At 36.6% G+C, this 21,080-nt stretch overlaps 1 protein-coding gene across 1 annotated transcript; it reads right to left on the bottom strand.

The window, feature by feature from the left end:
* Positions 1 to 5,497: 5,497 nt before the first annotated feature.
* LOC145787008 (DNA replication licensing factor MCM3-like) lies at positions 5,498 to 20,402 on the bottom strand. The gene is made up of 18 exons (XM_082598761.1): positions 19,810 to 20,402; positions 17,450 to 17,565; positions 17,149 to 17,271; positions 16,910 to 17,015; positions 16,382 to 16,567; positions 15,582 to 15,745; positions 14,995 to 15,205; positions 14,402 to 14,545; positions 13,729 to 13,875; positions 8,780 to 8,881; positions 8,431 to 8,605; positions 8,146 to 8,284; positions 7,908 to 8,052; positions 7,274 to 7,414; positions 6,934 to 7,028; positions 6,627 to 6,709; positions 6,350 to 6,519; positions 5,498 to 5,875 (listed from the first exon to the last, which is right to left on the bottom strand). The coding sequence occupies exons 1-18, from the start codon at positions 19,876 to 19,878 to the stop codon at positions 5,747 to 5,749; spliced, it is 2,445 nt and encodes an 814-aa protein (XP_082454887.1). The 5' UTR covers positions 19,879 to 20,402; the 3' UTR covers positions 5,498 to 5,746.
* Positions 20,403 to 21,080: the final 678 nt, after the last annotated feature.

Here is a 21,080-nt window from a genome sequence, read left to right as displayed (position 1 = left end):
CACCACAGTAAGAACTCTTGTGTATATAAGCTTTAAAATCTACGGCACTGCTGTAAATATTTCTAAGTGTTTTGTTGCGGAAATTGAAGAAGTTAGTGCATTTGCCTCATTGCACTTCATTAACATTTATTAGTCACCACCAGGACAAGATAGGATCACACACCAAAAGAATGAAAAACTTAGTTTTCATACTAATTTAATCTTCTGTTATCTTTTTACAAGATACTTTAACTTAGTTCGAAATGCATAGTGTCTTCTTAAAGGGGCAATATTGATTATTGTACCTCTCGGTATAACCTGTCACAGATCCTGGCTGCTACAAATCTATTAAGTTTGTGCACAGGAGACAGGTTGCGTTGAACAATGAATATGTTTTGAAGGGTATCGATTTTTGCCACTCAAATGTGTTGAATGTTTGTTTCTCTCTAGTTCAGTACCACATCAATACCATGAGTAGAGGTGCCCATAGCATTTTTGCTGGAAAAAGCACTGAAATGTGTTCTACGTAATGTGGGTTTCATAATCCATGCATAGTTTGTGGCATATATGCTGCTTTCACAAAAACACTGAGCCAGGGTGACCAGATGCAATTTATGGTCAATTTTTCAAATAAGTTTGCATATGCTAATTGATACGCTCATAATTGCGATAAAACAAAACAGTTGCATCACAGCTCAAGTACCTAACGCAGTGCTTTTCAATTTTTTTTCTCGTTGTATATCTTGAACAATTTTTCAAAAACTTTGTATTCTTCACAAATGAAAATGTTAATTTGCACTTAAAAAATTTGCTAAAATGTAAACTAGCAGGAGGTGGCTCGTTGAGTTGTAAAAAATGATTAATTTTTTTCTTAGTTATTGAGGGGCACACCCAAAACTCTTTGTTCATAATCCACTGCTGAAAGCACAAGGGCCTCATGCAACTGGTTGGCTTGATAAATATGATTGAGCGAGCAAAAATTTGCAAAAACGCCAAAACATTACGTTGTTTCTTATTAAAAGCCCAGAAGTAATCTGTATACCCTTTCTCAGTTCTATACCCCATCTGTGATCCGGTATGCACTTGGGACTTGGATATGCAGTATACCCGAATTAAGAGCACTGATCTAACGTCTCCCCGTATAGAAGTTTATGCAGGCACAAAAATTGCTGTTATTCAATTATTGTCTTTAAAAATTTAACTACATATTGCCAAACTAGTAAAATTTGGCCTTAATGTAACTAATCTGGCAACCCTGCTCTGAATTGTATTCTCAAACGTTGCTTTTCAGCAAATCAGCTTTTTTGTAGAATTGATTCAAAGTCTGCTGACGTTAAATCAATGTAATAAAGGACTTGCTGGCTGGGTCTTGTGCTACTTTCACAATTAATGTTCTTACTACACTGAAAATCGCTATGTTTGAAACTGTAGCTAGTACTGCTGCTTGCAAAACCAGTTTTGTGTAAACCTAAATAATATTTACGTTTCTATTTAGTTGTAGAACCCTAATATCCTAAGTGATTAGCATGATAAACGATTTAGCTACTGTAATATAACGCAATGACTATGGATTGTTCAACAGGCACCAAGACTTAAACGTTTCTCTCTACATTAATTACATCTTTTGTAATGAACCTATTTTAAAAAATCTGTTTTATACTTTTAACGTGTTATGATTAGTTCTGTTTAAGAATATAATTGCGTCCGAAATCTGTTTCGCTTTCTCCATAATTTATGTTATCTATCAATCAAAGTCTCGTTTACTCTGGTCTGCTACCACCATGTTTTTTATCTTATCACACTTGTCATCATCTTAAATCAAGAAAATTAAGATTATGTCAAAAGTATCTCAGCACATTCTTATTGTTAGTGACGCATACACGTATTTGGACGTTGATACAATATTTTTACTTACGTAAATCCATCGAACAACTGTTGTAGGTATCGTGCCTTATTAAAAGTTTGCGTTACGACTTGATAACTTTAATGTCAACAACACTGGATAGTTTCAATTCTACAAACATTAATAAAAAATTACATTTTAATGCATTGTCTTTTGCTCCAGCATGTATGGGCCTTTTGGGTCATTTATTTTGTCACAATTATGTATTGCTTTCATTTAAAATTTAAATGCAAGACAATGCTAAGAAGTAATAACTTCCTATGACATGTGTTGCTTCTGGCCATTTCACCTGTTTAATATGCATATGAATTTGTGGCCTGGTTTACAATTAAGTTTCAAGCGCATTGCTATGTACTCATAAGTGATAGACAATTATCGTACGTACGTAATAACTTGTGTAAACAATATCAATAGATATGCTTGTATGGTAATTGTAAGTTGATGTCTAATAGAAATGGCGTGCTATAACGAACCACCTTTGTCAAGCAAATTAAAGTTTAGTTTAATGATTTTACTGTTTGTAATTGTTGAAATATTTTTGTATGTCTTATTTTCAAACACACTGCATTTGATTCTTTGATAATGGAGCAAGCCAGTGCTGCCAAACCGGGTAGGGCATTGATGTGACCAAGAGGAAGACAAATAGCATTTTCATGAATGGAATTGTGTATTCCTGAGTAATGTTATCAAAGATGTAACTGAATTAGTAGCTTTGAAACATCAGTTCTGTCCCAGACAGCAAAATCGGTCATTTTTACATTGATTCATCGTCTGCAGGCGACGTAAAAATAACGAATTTTGCTGTTGAGGTTCCACGACCATCATACGTCAAGAAGCACAGGTCTGAGACCTCCTTGTTGGATACGTTTGCAAGCTCATTCTAGAGATCCTTATTTAATAGTTTCAAGGCTGATTGTGCCAAGCCGTAAATTTTCGTTTTGTGCGTCTCACAACTAGCGAAATCCGTACATTTTTTCCAGACGTTGAATCAATATAAGAAAAACAAATTTGTTGGCTGAGTTACACTTCAAAAACGCTCGTTCTAAAGTCTGTGATAGTGTTTTTGCCTTTGGTCATTATCTATCGATTACAAGTTTTATCTTGAAAACAATGTGAAAAGTAGAAGTCGTGTTTGAAACGCCGAACTTTTGAGCAACAGCCAAACCTTATACGTTGCTATTAATCTTGCCATTATGGTTCCGTGCTCTGAATGTAAAGTGTCGCAAACTGCAACGTTTAGATTGTGAGTTCAATATAATGAGATGGGCTCTTCACCCATCTGTCTAATCAGTCCAAATTCTGTTTACAGATGTTGAATCAGTGTAAAAAAGACTGATATGCTGGACGTATCTACTGTATCAACAATTTTTCGATCTACTCATTCTGTCGAGATTTCACCTGATCTCAATTAAATCGAAAATGTGTTGCAAGTGTAGAATGTTTTTCATTCATTTTTTTTCGTTCGTTAATGGAAAGCGTTTGTCATTTTGATTGTCGTCTATTGTTACTGTCCATATGTGCATGCAATAAAGCAGTTGTATATGTTAGTTACTGGTTCTCAGACCTGATTGGTATTTGCTCTTGTGTTCTGTTTTCAGAAATTTGTACTAGCATTCGGGCATGAAGGTTTAAGAGTAGATTGATTTTTAAAAACAGAAAAGTGAAGATTTTTGAATTTCGTTGCCGATTTTTATTAAAATATCAGTTTAACTTCATGAATTTTGCTGCAGTGTGGCTACTTGTGAAAAACGTACAGCACGTATTTTACATATACAAATATCGTTATAATGTGATATTGTTGTACATGATACTATTAAAGTTTTTATACTTCACCGCTGCCGCTTGAACCGCTGTCCTTACGTTAGTTTTAGCTGTGGAATGATGAAACGTTTTAAGACGCAGAAATTTCTAGTAATTTTGGTGCAGTATTTGATAAGCTTGTTTCACAAAGTGTTGGTTGCTTGTGAAACATAGGGCTATCTTGGAGAAGACAAGGAGTGATTTTCAGAATCTTCTTTCTCCGACTGCGAAATCGTCTTGGAAGTTTCACATACTTAAAGAGCAAGAGTTCTTACAGGGGTATACCAGGGGTATGTGAAGCGTGAACCCCTTGGAGATCAGCGGAGCAGCTTTGAGGGTTCGTAAAAATTCAAATGTAAAATAAATTTTCCCAAACAAAGAAAACCGATGGAATTGAAATAGCTCCTGCTCTCAAAGATCAACTAACTTTATTGCTGGATCTCGAGTGGGTTTCATCTGCTGCAGTCCTTTCCATTTGCCATCTCAGTTTGGTCTGGAGATTTTCGCACCGCTTGGGCAGATGAGCTGTTGCAAAACAAAAAAATGTCACCCGCAGATTGCATCGTTTCGTGATTTACGGCGTGAAAGCAGTTTTTCTGCTTTACTAGCTGTTGCATCATGGTAGGTAGACGTTATGGCAGAAATACCAACAAATAATAATCTTTAAATAATATGATATATGTTCTTCTGGTGCAAACTAAGTTGAACTATCACAAGCGGTATGAGGTGTTAACCTGCTTTTATTTCGACCTTTTGTCAATCTTGGAGGACGTGTATCATTTTATTCAACTAAATGCCCGGTGAACAGCCTCATTCAATTTTTAATAATAATCTTTATTAATTTTATTTGAGATTTTTCCAGTAGACATACAAAAGAAAAGCTGAAATAAACGAGTTATAAAGTCTTTGGTTCTGAAACGGGAGCAACTCGTCTGACTTAGAAATTTTTTTAATTCTTCAGAGGATACCTGTTCGGTGGAATCGGAAAAAAACATCTTTTCATCATTTGGTTGCTCAACAAAATACTGAGTTGGTTTAAATGGGAATGCGGGCAGTTTGCCAGGCCAGCCGAAGGACTCAATCCTATGCTGCAATCCTGAAAATACCGGTGGAAGAGGGCGACATCACTAGTCTCTTTTGAATAAGAGAAGTATCGATATTTACTCACCCCATCTCAAGCGATTTTAATTCGGAATATAAATTTAAAACATACATTTTGTTGCCTATTTATGTCAATTTTAGAAGGTTTTTCAGACTGTTCCACAAAGAGGATCCGCGCAAACTAAAAAATTATCAGATTTACATCACAAAAAGTTTAAGAATCACTGACGTAACCCCTAAGCACCAAGGTTTACTGTGTGAAGTTTCCGCTTAAGTGTTGCTGTCTGTAAACTTTTCTATCAACAAGGCGCTGCAAAATGGAAGAGTAGCTCAAGCGCATACAAGAGGCAACTGCGTTTTCAAATAGGGGTGCATGGTTCGCAACGATTTTCGTAAGTTATGTACAAACGCGACATCAAAATCGGACCTATATGATGTAGAGACAAGCTCCTCTAGCTGTAGACTACATCACTTTGTTCTCGTGAACTTCTTTCGCAAGAAGTTACTTTGGATAAGTCGTGTGTGGTTATGCAAAATTTGTCCTGTTGAGAATTAGGAGAAAATTTAAGCACCTGGCAACTCTGTTGAGCTACTTTCAAATAGAGAGCTTCGCATCCCACTCTTCCTCGAAAGTCGTGCTAACTTTTCAGTAGTTTCAGCATTCCGATTAAATAACCAAGAAAAAACTCGATCATGTTTTTCACAAAAGAAAACTTAAGTGGTGCGCTGACGCATGTATTTGGTATTTTAACGAAAAACACAGTCGAAAATATACATTGAGTGTACAAGTGAAAAATAAGTAGACGCTTTCCAAGAGAGACCAACGGAATAAAGGAAGTCTAAAAATCACTTCCAAAAATAACTTCAATTTCGTTCCTTTAATGGAGCGTCCATTTCTTGTACAGATTTGCGTTCACTGTCGCAGGTAACACCAGTTATCCTTCGATGGCAGTCAAGAGATAGTTAAATGAGGAAAACGATGTCATCCGATACCATTACTTGATTGTCTTCCATCATTTGCAACAGGCAAGCATCGGCTTCAGATTTACTAAAAGGTTGGCTCAAAGATTGAATGTTGGCCCAATCAACGATCTGAAAAATAAAAAATGAAAAGGGTTGAGCAAAAATCATAAGCAAATTTCGTGTTTTCTCTTCATCTCTCATATGACGTTTTTGTCAATGTATATCACGCAGTAAGACAGGCGTGATACCAACCCGAGTGTGACATGTGATATATGAGCATTGAGCAGTCTCTCAAGCCCAATACTTAATAAAAAAAACTTTGTAGGTTGAAGGGTTGAGAGTTGTAGAAAGTGATTTGCAAGACAAGCACAAAAGACTACAGAAACATTTCCACCGAATCTCCACATTAGTTTTAATGGTTTTGCCAAAAGCCTTTCCTAGCAATGAAAGAGAGCTTCAATCACTTTAACTGATGATAGAGTTATTGTAAAACAAGCAACAATTAATACTGCATATCAGTTTGGCATTTTAAGAAGTCAAACTGCAGGACAATAAATGTATCGAGGTTGAATATCTCTGGTCTGTGATAAACCAACAATATACCTCAGCGACAGATAAGCTTTGTTTGTGTGCGGCTTTGAATTTGCTGTGGACCGCCCCTCGGAATTTAGCAAGACGTTCCTTCGAAACAGCGGGAGTCTCTTTCTGTGAATCATCTTTTGGAGGTTCGGTCTGCGAATCCGCTTGGGGAGTTTTCGGCGCAGGACTTCCAACTGGATATACAAAACAATTATGAGGGGTTGCAGAATACTAACTGTTGACGGTGTGATTTTAAACACGGTTCTGAGAATTTGAGCCAAGTAAATGAGCCTCAACTTGCCTTCAGGAATGTCTTCTTCCGCAGAATCAAAATCATATGGATCTTCAGAATCACCAGGGGCTTTTTTCCGATGGTCTCGTTTCCTGAGAACATCAAACACTTACTTCAATTGCCTCTTAATTGAAAGATTAAAGTCATTGTCGTTATCAATTTACTTTCTTGTAATTTAAATAACGCGTCAAAAAATTAGTATCGTGTTTTGCGCAGCAGCTACGATATCGACAAACAGCATTGTCCAGCTACGTTTCACATTTAAAATGGTGAAGACAGAGTGGTGTCAACTTGAAAGGGCCTAGGAGATTCTTACGGTCTTTTCTTTCGCGTTTCTCCGTTTTCTGTGGACTCCTGGCTCTCATCTTCACTCTCCACGTCGTGGTGGCGTTTCTTGGCTCTCTCTTCCACCTATGCACATTAATTTACACTTCAACACTCAACATGACGATTTAAGATACATGTCGTCTATCTCTAGTGTCGTAATTCTGACGAGTCGTTCAAGCAAACTGTTAATAAACAACATGCGTTCAGTGTTTGTGACTGATAAATTCTCTAATTCGAGTCTTTTATTTTACAATTTGATTTTCAAAACGAACCGGATGCGAACAGAAAATAAGTAAATCTTTCAAGACAGAACGCAGACAACAACTCACCTTATGGAAGTAAGCAAACTGAACAAGCTCGATAGCAACTTCGGCATCGTGAAGGGTCACGGTTCGTGAGAGCCTTGCTTTGGCATGAGCTGTGGCTAAACGAATAAGAGTTTCCAAGGTACGGGCGGTTACAGGAGTGGTCTGAAAAAAAGTTGTTTGATGCGATGATGACATTCATGAAAGTAGAAATGATGGCTGAGCATAGAGTAATGCAAACCAAACTGTATAATCAATAACAATTCATCAGCTTAAACATTTAGTTCTGCAATTTAAAAAAGGTTTAACATATAGCCATAATGAGGAAGCTTTTCAAAATGTCTTCTGCCTTTAAAAAAATTCAATAAAGTTTGTGATTACTGCCAGAAATTATTTAACTGTGAGAAAACTAATTCTTATGCTGACACTGTATTACCGAAGGTGAATGGGCATTATGTTCAAGTTATGTGAGACATTGTCAAGAATACTTTAAATACACAAAAGATTGTCTATTAATTCAATGTATTATTTAAGCTTTCTTTTATTGTCGATGCTGACTTGGTTATTATGAAAGAACCAACAGATATACTGACAAATGGAAAAACTTTAAACCCCACATACAGCAGCCTATGCAGTTGCTTTGAAACAAGTTTATTACCCGCGCAATGTCACTGTTTTCTTGATCTTGACAACGAAGCTTAGCGTATTCCTCCGCAATGCAACTCGCAGCTTCTTGAGATAAAACAGGCTTGATGACCCTTGCTACATGGATGTACTTCTTAACAAACGCCATGCTGACTAGCCTGAAATGTATAAGAAAATAATTTTACGTAATTGTCAGCAATTTCATTTCGACCGAAAGCTCGAACAAGCGATGTGACAATATCGTGCAATACCTCATTCCTTTTCTGCCAGGTTTGTCTCCGTGTAAAAGATTATTGTGCTTTTCAAAAACAGGGGTGTCGTCCTTGTCCTGGTCGGTGGCATCCGGGTTCTCGGTGGATAGACTGTCAGCCCCAATGACAGTAGGTAAAGCTGCAACCAACACAATTACTAGTCAAGTGGATGTTACAAGCAATTAGAAAAGGTTCTGTGAGCAACTATACATCGCAATTCTTGTTACAGTTAAAGAAAAAAAATTACATAGTAAGCGTCAGAATTGTTCAAAGAAACCAACTTACGGTCGCCATCTTGCTCGTTCGGAGAACGGTATTGGTGGATTCTAAGCACGTGATCGGATATACGTCGGTCGTTCTCCGGCTCCATTTGGTCCAGGACGATAAATAGAAGATCGAAACGGGAAAGAAGAGAGTCTTGCATCCCGATATTATCCATCGGGGGCTTGTACTGGTCATACTGAAGAACAACAAGCGAAAAGTTAGCTAATCTACGAAAACTCAGTGCTTTATTAATAAAAAACGTCATTGTTTGCTAAGAAATAATATAAATTGTACGACACCGATAATATGAAAAACTTTGCATTTTTTATTTTGTGAAAAACGTTTTTCAATAAACGTGAAACGAACTGACCCTTCCATATACAGGATTGGCTGCAGCAAGTACGCTGCAACGAGCATTCAGCTTTGCATGGATCCCGGCCTTTGCTACTGTAACTCTTCCTTGTTCCATGACCTGGAAATAACCAACATTTAAGCTCTAATGGAAGGTAAAGTTAACGGAAAGAGACAAAGAGGCAAACCACCAAGGCGATGACGTGACAACATTCAGGCATGGACCGAACTCAATTTGACGACACTGGGCAAGCTAGCTAAAAACCGTGACTCATGGAAACAGATAACCCATCTTGATGCGCAATCTGCTGCAAGCGCAGATAGCGATTAAGTATATATATTATATGTATCAAATATAGTTACTACTTTCTAAAACCTCTACAGCCTGTTTCACCCTAACAGGGGGTTCATCAGAAGGTTCTTATTCAAACAGAATTCTATATTATGCTATTTGAATAAAGACCTTCTGATGATCACCCTTTTAGGGTGAAACAGGCTGTTAGAGGTTTTAGAAAGTAGTAACTATATTTGAAGTAATTTGCTCTGCTTGGCTTTTGTATTCGGCATTGAGCACATTTTGTAGTATTAATAGTATTTATTGTTTATGTATACTGTATATAAGCTCTAATTAATGCATTAGCGGAAAACAACAATAAAAAAATGCAATGCACACAGTCTTAACATAATACATTGTTTCAAAATCTATTAAAAACGGTATAAAAGTTTTCAAAAAGGTGTAAGTACAGTAGTAGTCTGAGCGTAAAATGCGAAAATATAGGCCGCCTGGAATAAATTGCGACCTTAACAAATTTGGTATCGTTGAAAAGCTTAATTCCTCTAGTTTAGGATTATCACTCTCCTCCAACCAACTTGGCAAAAAAAGTTGTGGCCGTTTTTTAAGCAACACCTTGCGCCGCTAGTGGCGCAGCTAATCTAGCTATGTTTTCAGCAGAAACAGCAAGCCGAGTAAAATTCTGGCAGTCGAAGTTGCTCCGGTGACCACTGCACTGGCCAGCTTATTAGCCATGTAGTGGTATCCATCTTGAACTCTGAGCGTTGCGCAAAAAGAAAAAAAAATAGCCATGAGGTTTGTAAGTAACTAGGCAGTACTGAGTAGGTTTGGGACAGCAAAGATTCTTGATCTACCACTCTGCACTGGCTGCAGTACTAGCCTAAATATCACAGAACTGAGTACCGTACCAGGCAAGCCTACCGTAGTTTAATTTGTTTTGGGAACTATTTGCAAGAACATCATTATCGGTACCGTAAGTTGTGTCAGGTTATTCATTTAATTTGGTTTGCAACAGAAGTCAAAACGTTACATACGGTACCGGGCAGCAGGCGATACACAGGTGCACTAGGCCTATAATTGTGTACAGTACGGTATGCTGGGCTATTATGAAAGTTAAAGGAAACAGGTCTAAATGTTCTTTACATGCAGCATGTCTTATCATCTCTAGCTTATGTTAAATTTTTGAGTTTTCTGTTGTTCTTTTAGTTGAGTTCTCTTTCATTTAACATCTTGGATTTAATCAGACATTAACATTAATCAGCTAGGCACAAAACATTGGTGACAGTCATCTTTATCAATATCTAAAAGAAAAAGAAGAGAGCGAAAGTAGTTGTAAGGTGCATGAGGTGTGTCAAAAATTACTTGCTGTTTGCTCATGCTTGGAGATTGGAGTGGATGTGATACAACTTCTGCAATATATCAACAAGGTACCAATATAATTAATCAGCTTTGGTAGCAGCAAATTTTAATCTTGCTTTCAGTCATTTATATATAGCGTTTAGTGTTAATTCTATTTGAATAAGACCTTCTGATGATCTGTTAGGTGAAACAATTTGTAAAGGCTTCAGATAGTAATAACTATATTTGATTTAATTCGCTCTGCTTTGCCTTTTTGCTTGGCATTGAGCACTTTTTGTAGTATTAATAGTTTTCATTGTTTTAGTGTTTGTTACAGTGTTTTATATATTCCTGAACTGCTTACCATGCTTGTCTGAAAGTACATTTTTACCATTTTCTGATCAGCTTTTAAAAGATATGCAAGAATTCAGATGGCAGTCATTACCAAATCCACTCAATATTATTTTAATATTGTAATACTTTTATTTGGAATGCCAATGTATGGAGTGTATGTACACATTATTTGGTGACAATGATTAATTATGTCATCTGTCTTGTTGCTTAGGAAAGCTAAAGATGTTCAATTACCTGAAGAAGGAAGAATTTCAACAATCTGCTGATGTATTTGGGAGATTAGATTCTACACGTGAGCAAATAGCTGATGCTGGAAGAGATTTGTTATTGAAAAGGTTAGTTACTGGGACTGTATTGGTGCACAGTTAATTAAATAAGAAGAAATAAAAATGTTGCTGAGTAGCCTACCAGTCTGAATGAGATTCACCGATAGTAATACTATATTTTGTTTATCCATTAAGCTTTAGTGCAAAACCTGCCGATTCACTTGGCCAACTACGGTACGTCAAGTACAATTAGTACATGCAGATGGTTGCAACAGCTTCCACTGTTCATCCTGATAGATTGCCACCCACCGAAGCTGCAATTCGTTTTCATTCCTTCATTTGCAGGTGAAATAATAGTGCGTAGCCTAATGGTATTGTAACACAATACCGGTAATCATTTAGTATAAAAGCGTCTTTGCTCTATAGATTATACCACTTGAAGATATTTTTCAAGAATTGTTTATTGTCGGTAACTTCAAAATATTACAGCAAATTGCGCTATTAAACTGCTGTAAGGAAAAGATGCAAGTTATCGCAAAACAACTTGCGTTATAATATGACTAGCATAAACATGTGGTGTACTACAAATCAAAAATTTTATGGCAGCAAGACTTGATTTATCTAAGTTGATATAAAACTGTTGCTTCAGGTATGTCAGTGGAAGCATCTTGACACTGAAATCTTGGATCTCGCACAATGGGGATGGAAAGCTGACGCAGCAGGTGCAGTTATGCCAATAAAGGCCAATTTAGATCCGCCACCAGAATGGCTATTGAACGTTGTACGATGCAAATGCAAAGAAGGAACAAAAAATTAATGTGGTGCAATGTCTTGCAGCTGCAGAAAACATGGCTTAAAGTGTGTAACAGCATGTGGAGAGTGTCGTGGGGAAACTTGTTGCAATCTCAGTTGTGTACAAGAAGACTGCCCTGAGGATTGCGACATTTTGATCATGGTTCAATAAATGATCTGTTCTGCCAACAAATTAAAATCAAAATTTTACAAGTGCTCCAGTGATATTAAAAATGTTCTATTCCGTTCATATTGTACTCCAATGTATGCATGTCACCTGTGGGAAAATTATCATCAACGTAACATTAATCGCCTGCGTGTTGCCTTCAATAATGCATTTAGAATTATACACAATTTGCCTAAACATTATAGCGTACGTGAACATCAAGTCTTGTGCAACATTATAACATTTGATGCATTACTTCGGAAATATGTTTTTTCTTTTGTTGGAAGATGCGAAGTATCGTCTAACTCTATTGTTGCCTCCCTGATGAGGTCCGATTGCCATCGTATATCAAATTATCGTCTTCATTATAATAATTCTATGTATGCTGATATCCAGTTTTGATGGCTGCCATGTCATCTGATTGTTTTTATCGTTCTGAATACTTTCAGTTCTTCTAACTTGCAACACTACCGTACCATTGTCTGTAAACTTGTAACATTAGATAGCCTATTTAGTGAGATTTTGTGCATTTGCAGTTTGTGTATTATTTTGTTGTTGTTGTTCGTTATTTGTGCATTTGCATTTTGTGTATTATTTCTTTGTTTTGTATATTGACAGCTTTGTCTGATGCAAATAAATATTATTATTTGTGTAGCCTATTGCCCAAATTTGGGCTACCCGAAAGATTCCACTGGATAGTTTAGCTGTACTCCTCAGACATGGCATATCCACTAGCAGTGTGAGTCGAATTTTCACCGTCGACAAGAACAATAGTTACACGCCTTGGGCACTGGCAGCAGTGGCCGAGTGGTTAGCTCGTTGGGCTCGCAGTCGAGAGCCTGCATGTTCGACTCCAGCCACCCGCACTTGCTGTTGTTTCTCTGGGCAAGAAACTTTACGATAATTGCCTCTACCCAGTGATCGATTTCGAGTAGTACCAAATTTAAGTCATGAGTAGAGTAGACAACCGGAAACAGACCTTGCAGTCGGCTGCAGCGTGGGTCAAGTGTACGTCGGAAGGCGTACACCGATGCAAAGCGCTCAAGTCCGCTTTCCCGCAATGCAGGATATAGATAATAAAACAAAAACACTCCACGGCATAATTATTGAAGTAAAGTTTTAAAAAATTTCGCATTTTTTGTATAATGCCCATAATATACTCTCGCCACTTGTAGCGTTTAGTTTCGTCATTAAACCGGACCTGGGGTCAAAATGCCCCCTTGAATCATTATATGAAGCTCCGTTATATCTAAAAACGATTTTCTAGAACAAATGTATTGGATCTGCAATTATCAATGGGCTGAGAGTAATAGATAAGCAATTTTAATTTGATGACGTCAGAGTGACGTCATTTAAATGTAAATAATATTTTATCAAATGTGAGTTGTCTCTTTCTTATACACATATGGAAAAAAGTTAAAAATGAGCCTAAAAACTTGTGCAAAAGAAAAAATACAGTTTCGCCACTAGCGGCGCAAGGTGCTGCTTCAAAAACGGCCATAATTTTTTTTGCCAAGGGTTTCTGATTGGAGGAGAGTGAAAATCTTAATCTAGAGAAGTTAAGCTTTCCAACGATACCTAATTTGTTAAGGTCGCAATTTATTCCAGGTCAATACGCTTTACGCTCAGACTATAGAAGCTTAATAGCTTACCTATTGGTAGGCTAAAAAAGAATAAAAACTGAGATGTTGTTTTCAGCAAAAACAGAGGTGAATTTATGTTGGTTTTAAATTTAAGCTTCTATAACAATTAATGTGAACCTCATGAATAGCAGTTCGGTCGATATCGCTCATTTTGTCGAACTCGTCGATGCAGACAACTCCCCTGTCAGCAAGCACCATGGCTCCGGCCTCTAACCGCCTTTCACCTGTTTCGTCATCAGCAGTGACAGCTGCCGTTAAGCCAACCTGAGGAAGTGATAAAGTGATATAATGTGGAGCGGAGAAGTGTGATAACATTCAATGTCAGTTTCCGTTTATATGGCCTACAACGAAGGGTTCACAACTGAATACCACGGATTATCATTGCATTGCGAACGGTTTTTAAACCGTTGTTTGAAACATTCAAAAATTTTGGAACCTGTTCAATATACTGCCACAAGGCCTTACCTCATCCGATAAACAGAAATGCTTTTTCAGCCTAGCAACATTTTAAAATGGGCATCTAAAAGTAACTTCAAAACCTTTAAGGTTTACAAGCCGCACGACTGAGTTCAGAGTACGATAATGAAACTAAGTTGCCACTACTGTGATTAAAATACATTTCCAGGTACTCATCTTTTTGTGGCAAAAACTGAAGTCGAATAAACTTATAATAAAACTACAATTCAAGATCGTATTCTATTAACTTTAGCCATTTCCCACGCGCTATTGGTTCGTTAAATACTTGAAATAAATGAAATTGTAGTAAACTTGTTAGAGTTTAGTCACTTACACCTGTGGTTCCGCGCCCAGTCGTGGTGATGGCGCGAGGAGCAGTGTGCAAGACGTAGCGCAACATTTGAGACTTAGCTGTGCTTGGATCGCCAATCAATAAAACGTTGATGTCGCCACGAAGTCGAGTGCCGTTTTCAAGAATCTATAAAAAAAACAAAAAATGTTTTTTCGTGTCCAATGTGTCTTCTGGTGCTTGAAGATTTAGATTAAAGACCGAAAGGCTAGGAAGCTCATTTTTGTATCCACTTTTAAGTATGACAATAAGTGCCTTGCCAGCCAGGGACACAGCGGAGATACTTTCATAGGCGTCTTACAGGAGTTAGTTGCACCTGACCACTTTGGTAAGTTGGTGAATGGTGATCCATACTTCAGCCAGGAAGTCAGTCCTTCTGTTACCTTTGCAAACGTTGAATAAATATAAAAATAACTTATTTTCTGGTTAAATTATTGTTAGGCCTATCAAACCATAAAAAAAATTGGTTATACTAAGCAACATGTTCTGGAAATACAGTAAAAAGTCTAAGCACACTCCACTAAAGTTCACTCAACGGTTCAATTGTTTAAAAACACAATTATTCTTGAAACACTTACTTTTTCGGTACCACCGAGAAGCATACACAAAACCGCCTTTTTGATGTAGTCGTGACCGTGAATAGAAGGAGCCAAAGATCTTGCCAGTGCGTCAAAAACGTCAATGTTACGCTGGCGTGAAAACTTTCGAATTTTCCTTATATCACTTGCAGTGAACAACGGTTCTACGTCTTTGCTTAAAGCCTTGATGTGCGTCGCTACCAAAATGGTCCTGCATCAAAAAACAAGTGACCACATCATCAAAACAAGTCAACTTTTTGTAAACAGTTGTGCTTGCTATGAGCTGGACTGACTATTTCGACAAGATTATGTTTGACGATCCATATCAGTCCTAATTAATTATCCTAATTTACAAAATTGATCCTTGCTATATTGATTCAACACCGTATTGAAAAGTATTAAAAAGACCAGTTTTGCTCAGTGGGATTTAAGTACGGTCCATCAGTCAAGCTTGAGCACGAAAAAAACACGATTACCGTTATTTAAAACCAGCATGTTTGCTCTTTTTACAGCAAAATTAAATATCTGAATCACAGTATGTCCGTGGATTAAGAAAAGAGTTTTCTCCTGATTAGTTTTCAATTTACCTAAATACACCAGAAGTGTGTCCTCCTTTCTTTCCAGGCAAGCACCTGTAAGCACCAATTACTTGAACACGGTCACCAGGCTTGCACTGGTCCACAAGATCATCGTCTGCGACAATATCAACGGAACGGGGAAGTTGACCAGCAGGAGCCTTCTCGGGCATTTCCTAACATTGAAGAATTGCTGAATAGATAACTAGCTAAAGACATCAAGTGCTCAAGTATGTGTAAACTGTGGTGATCTATATAGGCCTTGCCAGTATGCAAACCTGTAATATTGACTAATGACTGGGGGTGACAAAATTTTGATTTTGAAGCGCTTCATATCTCTTAGAAATGTTGGTTACCTTTGAAATTGTGAAGCAAATTTTCTAAAGTGTGATCAACGAGTCTCAAATCAGTGCAAAACTCCTGATTTCACATAAAAAAAAGGACAAAACCTTGTTTCGTTACCAGATGCTCTTCGGATTTTTAGCGCAAGTGTCAAATCTACTTCAATATTTGCATGCTAATGCTGTAGTAGCATAAAAGCAGTCCAAAATCACACAAAGATTATATTTATCAACTACTCCGACTATTAACTTATACCAACATTATTTACAGCTTAGCATATCAGCCTCCAGTCAAATTTGAAGCTTTTTGCTTATAAAATCGATTCTTACTTACTTAATGAATAACACTAAGAGGTTAGATTGTTGTGCAAATGCCAGCATTTGATGAATGCAAAATAGCAGTGACCTCAATATATATATTATACTACACTAGTAATAACTTCGTTATACTGTAATTCAGCAAAATTAAACCTGTATGGTGAGTGTTTGGTGATCTTTGTAAACAGAAAGTCCAAACTCTGTTTCTAAAGGATTATTATCTTCATCTTTTGTTGGGTAAACTGTACTTGATGGATATGGAACAGAAGACGTTAAATCTGTATATCTGCGATCGAGTGTCTTTTTTGTAGTAGGACAATAATGAACACTGCGCACAACCTGGAATTTAGATAAATGTCATTTTTAGTGACATTTGTCGCTAGCATATTGTTTGCAGTAACGAAACAACTTCCAACCACAGAGGCATGTGTGCAAGCTGTGGTCATAAATATTAAATTGAAGGATCCTTAGCATTGCCATGAAGCACTTTCTTTAAGAGTGCTGGATTACCGCTTCACTGCTTGGTAAGAAAAGTTTACCAACAACTACTCGCAGTGCTCAGTTAGAACATTGATTATATAAAGTAGATATTACCAATGGTGGGAGTTGCAATTCACTTGCTGGAACATCCGGCCAAAACGTTACTCCAATACATCACTACTTGTTTGTAATTACACATACCTTTGGCCTGACAAGAGAACACTTAGTGACAATTCCTTCCACACAAACCATGTTTCCAAGGTAGGATGACGTCAATGTACGTGGTGTGACATGTTTTGAACCAAAACTACAAATCAAACAGTTCAAACTGAGAAAAAAATCCTGTTTAATTCTCAACATAACTACGTTTTTTAACTTCATTGCCTATGGTTGAACCAATATTGCAATCTTTTCTGAAACATTAGCAATGACAACAGTACCTTCCTTCAAACCCAACAAAAAACTCTTCAAATTTTTTTGCATAAGTTGTATCGACAGAGGCGACATAACTTTTCAAAGCGCGCTGAAATGCTCCAAGCTCATCAAAACAGTTTTGAAGTAATCTGAAAGAAAATTGAAATTGTTAGAAAGAAACAGAACAAGTTCTATATGTACAAAATTATAGTATTAACTGTGGTAGTTGTCTAACATTCAGTTGAACATAATATCATACAGTTTTGAGTTTTGAAAAAGCATACTGTTCCAATAACTTGAAAAATAGCATGAAATCAGAAATTGTACTTTTTTGATCGCTGCTCATTCTTCCTTCTTAAGTCATTAATGTTAACAATGATCCTGTATTGATTTTTTCCTATCATTTGCCGAACAAGCTCAGCATACACACCCTGGTCAGTAACCTGGAAAACAAAGAAATGTTTAGGTTTAAAAGAGAACAAATTGTACAATACCACAGACAGGCGTCAAGTAATAAACAATAAATTAATGGGGCTAAGTAAAAGTATTTTACCAATATAAAAAACTCACATATATATGTGATATTGTACAGTACACTAAAATGTATCCGACAAAAATTTTATGCTTTTATTAAAAAAAAATAATGTAACAACAGGGTTCGATCTTAACAGTTCTGCTGCTGGAAACGAGTTAGCTCGTGCAATTGTGATGTAATTTAACGTCACATGATGTCACAATGCCCCAAAAATCCTAATGTGTTGCCAGTCTGGGAGCCTGACAGGTTGCTTCAATTTTAAACCAAAAAAAAACGATTTTTAACCCATTTCCCCGCCAAATTCTTAAAATTAAATAAAAGTCAAAACACCAATCAGTGTGAACAAAGCTTGAAATTCAGCAATGACTTTGAGGTCTAGAAATTCTTAGACTGGGATAATGATGCCAGGCTACTAGTATATTGATCAATGCACATAGGTCATGTAAAAGAGCTTACTTTTTATGCAGCAAGGTAATTGAAATATTCTATTATTTTTTAAGGTTTAGACTAATTTACCTATTCATTTAAAGTCACTAGACTAGACTGCTTACTGGTACTAGCTAGAAGTCCTGTAGGCTATCTAACCCTAGTCGCTAAAAAAATCCAAGCAAGCATTTTCTTATGAATATAAGCTATGACTATGCTATGATGTCAACAAAACTTTTGAATGTAATGTAAAGGCAAACCAAACGTGGTAGCCTATAGGTTTCATCGAAAGGAAATATGCTTGCAATCGCCTAGTTGGTTAAGTTAAACTTCGGTAGCCTACCGTACAGTAGCCTAGCTACCGGCCAGCATAAATTGTCATTTTTACATCGTTTCATCGTCGCCAGACGTTGAAATCGTGTAAAAAAGGAACTTTTGCTGATCAGGTATAAGTTGCAACTGAGAAATATTTACAAAAGCCATTCGATTTGTTCAAAGAACCGAATTAGCCTAACAGTTCGTATTTACATTGATTCAATGTTTGAATACGTTGAATCACTCGGTCTATCGTTTTTTTTTTTACATTGATTTCACGTCTGAACAGGTTGATTCCATGCAAAAAAAAAACTGTTTTGCTGACTGGCGCGCTTGTAAATGCAATGGTCATTTCGACGATCAATTGCAACACTGATTTGCTCCAAAATTTCAAAGTGCGTTTCAATAGTTTGGCAACCCATTTTTTCATTACCATGGCAACCAGAGAAAAAGGAGAACTCCTCTCACTTTTTCAAAACGCTGGCAGCTAAAGTGTTAATGCTAGTCTGCTAGCCAATGGCTAGTGAAAATTTGCGTGGACTAGTAGAAATGTTGCAGTACTAGTCTGATTGGCTAGTGAAAATATTCGCCGGTGAAAAGTTTTGGTTTACAAAATGGCGATTGGCGACGTCACTCTGAAATACTGCAAAAATTTGCTTGCCAGAGGCGAACTTGCACGACCTAAAGAGTTATGCTGACCCAAAAGGCCATGCAGGTCTGACGGTAGAGGCCTAACCAAACGCAATCCATCCAATAGTCCACTTCTTTTGACAGTGAACGAATATTATGTATTGTACCACCCTGGCGAGTGGCGTGTCATCTCGTACTACAGATGCACACAATGTAATATAACAATGTGATTAATGCAATATGCACACAACGTGATGCACACAATGTGATTAATGCAATAACAGTGACCATTCATCATTTAGTAGTGAAAATCTGTATTGTTGAATTGAGATAACTACATTTTATGGAACGTAATCCTGTTAGGCTACAATCAATTGAAAAATATGATAAAAATATTTTCAAAAGTAATTGGTTTGGAAAAGACTACCAGTAGGCTATATTTGGATCAGGCATTTCAAAAACGGACCAGATTGTTTGAAATATGCCCTTAAATCAAGGAGTATAGATATACATACATAGGCTAACTATTTAAACTAACTGGGTAGTGACTCGGAAAGGTGTATTTTTATATGGATTATTGCAAATATTAATAAATAGTAAATCACCAAATAAAACTTAAAATTACTGTGGTATTTTATTGTGTCAGTAGCCATGGTTTTACCATTCTTTTTAACTAAAGCAAGTGCAATTCCTAAAAGTGAAAATTTGCCAACTTATGTTTAATAATTCTCCATCTACTTTAACATCTACACATGCAAATGTGGAATTCATATCCACTCACTCCATCATCCAAAAAATCCATGTATTGTCGTTCAGCTTCCCTCAATTCTTGGTCAATATCCAGGTCCATTTTAGATCTCGGCTCAATTAGGTGCTACAGTACTTTTAACAAACCAGTTATAGTCAATCTAAATGCAGTTTTGGAGATTGTGACTTCTTGTACAAACTTGATTGTGTTCAAACTACTTATGAAACACTTTAACTTATGTCACAACAACAATATCTGGTGATATACCTAAATTCTAAAAGCCTGAATACTAATATTAGCCTAGCCTACTTTTTCAATATATAGGCTATAGGCATGGTCATTGATCACAAAATTTCAGGTTTAGACTTTTCAAGAGGACATATGATATAATTTTACCTACACAAATTATTAATTAAAAATTATTTGTAAGGCCTTGGCTTTGAAAATTTAGTCTGCTATAAATGCATCAGTCAGTTCAGTTGTTTCTATTTCTAACATTCATGGCGAAAACAATACATGTCAACATAGCAAAGGTCGAGAAAAAGGTAGAAGCAACAAAACACAAACGTTAAAACATGCTTGAGACTGAAATAAATGATTATGTTAAAAGAAAATTAGCATGGCCACAACACCTACAGAAAATTAAGACAAAAAGGGAAATAAAATAAAAGTTATTCTGACAACAACATATATTGAGGCAATACCTTTAATAGCCCATATATATAGCTTTAGCTGATATTTTCAAGATTTGTATAAATAGGCTAGACACTTGCTATGAAGATCAGTCATGGTGCGTTGTCAAGAATGCTAATGGTCGTGAGGAGAAGGCATCTTAATGCGTTTAGCTCATAGAAAAGAAGAGTAATGATAAGATTCTTTCCAAGATTCGATTCTTTCTTATTCTTTCAAGGCAGTCTTATTCTTTCATTAATTTTATTTTTCGTCATTAATGTGTCTGGGATGAAAATGCTAGCTACTAACTACAATAGTCGATATAGGCCTACCAGCACGTCAATGAAAGGGAAAATGTGGCAAAACCTTGAGAGGTTTAAAACGTGTCTGAATAGTAAATCATATGGTAAGCTATAGGTATGTAATGTATGTAGTTAACATAACTACAAAACTAAAAAACAAACAGCAAAAATAAAGGAAGTTTAGTATTTTTCAACATCTAATGCCATGGTTACAATCAGGTGTTGCCAGTGTTAGGATTCAAGTTAGAAAGGGTTTAGGTAAGGGTTAGAGTTAGGAATAAGATTGGGGTTTTGATCTTTGCCAAGGACTGAAAAAAATTTCCAAAATAC

This window comes from Aplidium turbinatum, chromosome 17 (assembly GCF_918807975.1).
Source record: "Aplidium turbinatum chromosome 17, kaAplTurb1.1, whole genome shotgun sequence".
NCBI classification, from domain to species: Eukaryota; Metazoa; Chordata; class Ascidiacea; order Aplousobranchia; family Polyclinidae; genus Aplidium; species Aplidium turbinatum.
The sequence above is the reverse complement of the archived record's forward strand: the minus strand, read 5'-3'. Positions and strand labels throughout refer to the sequence as shown.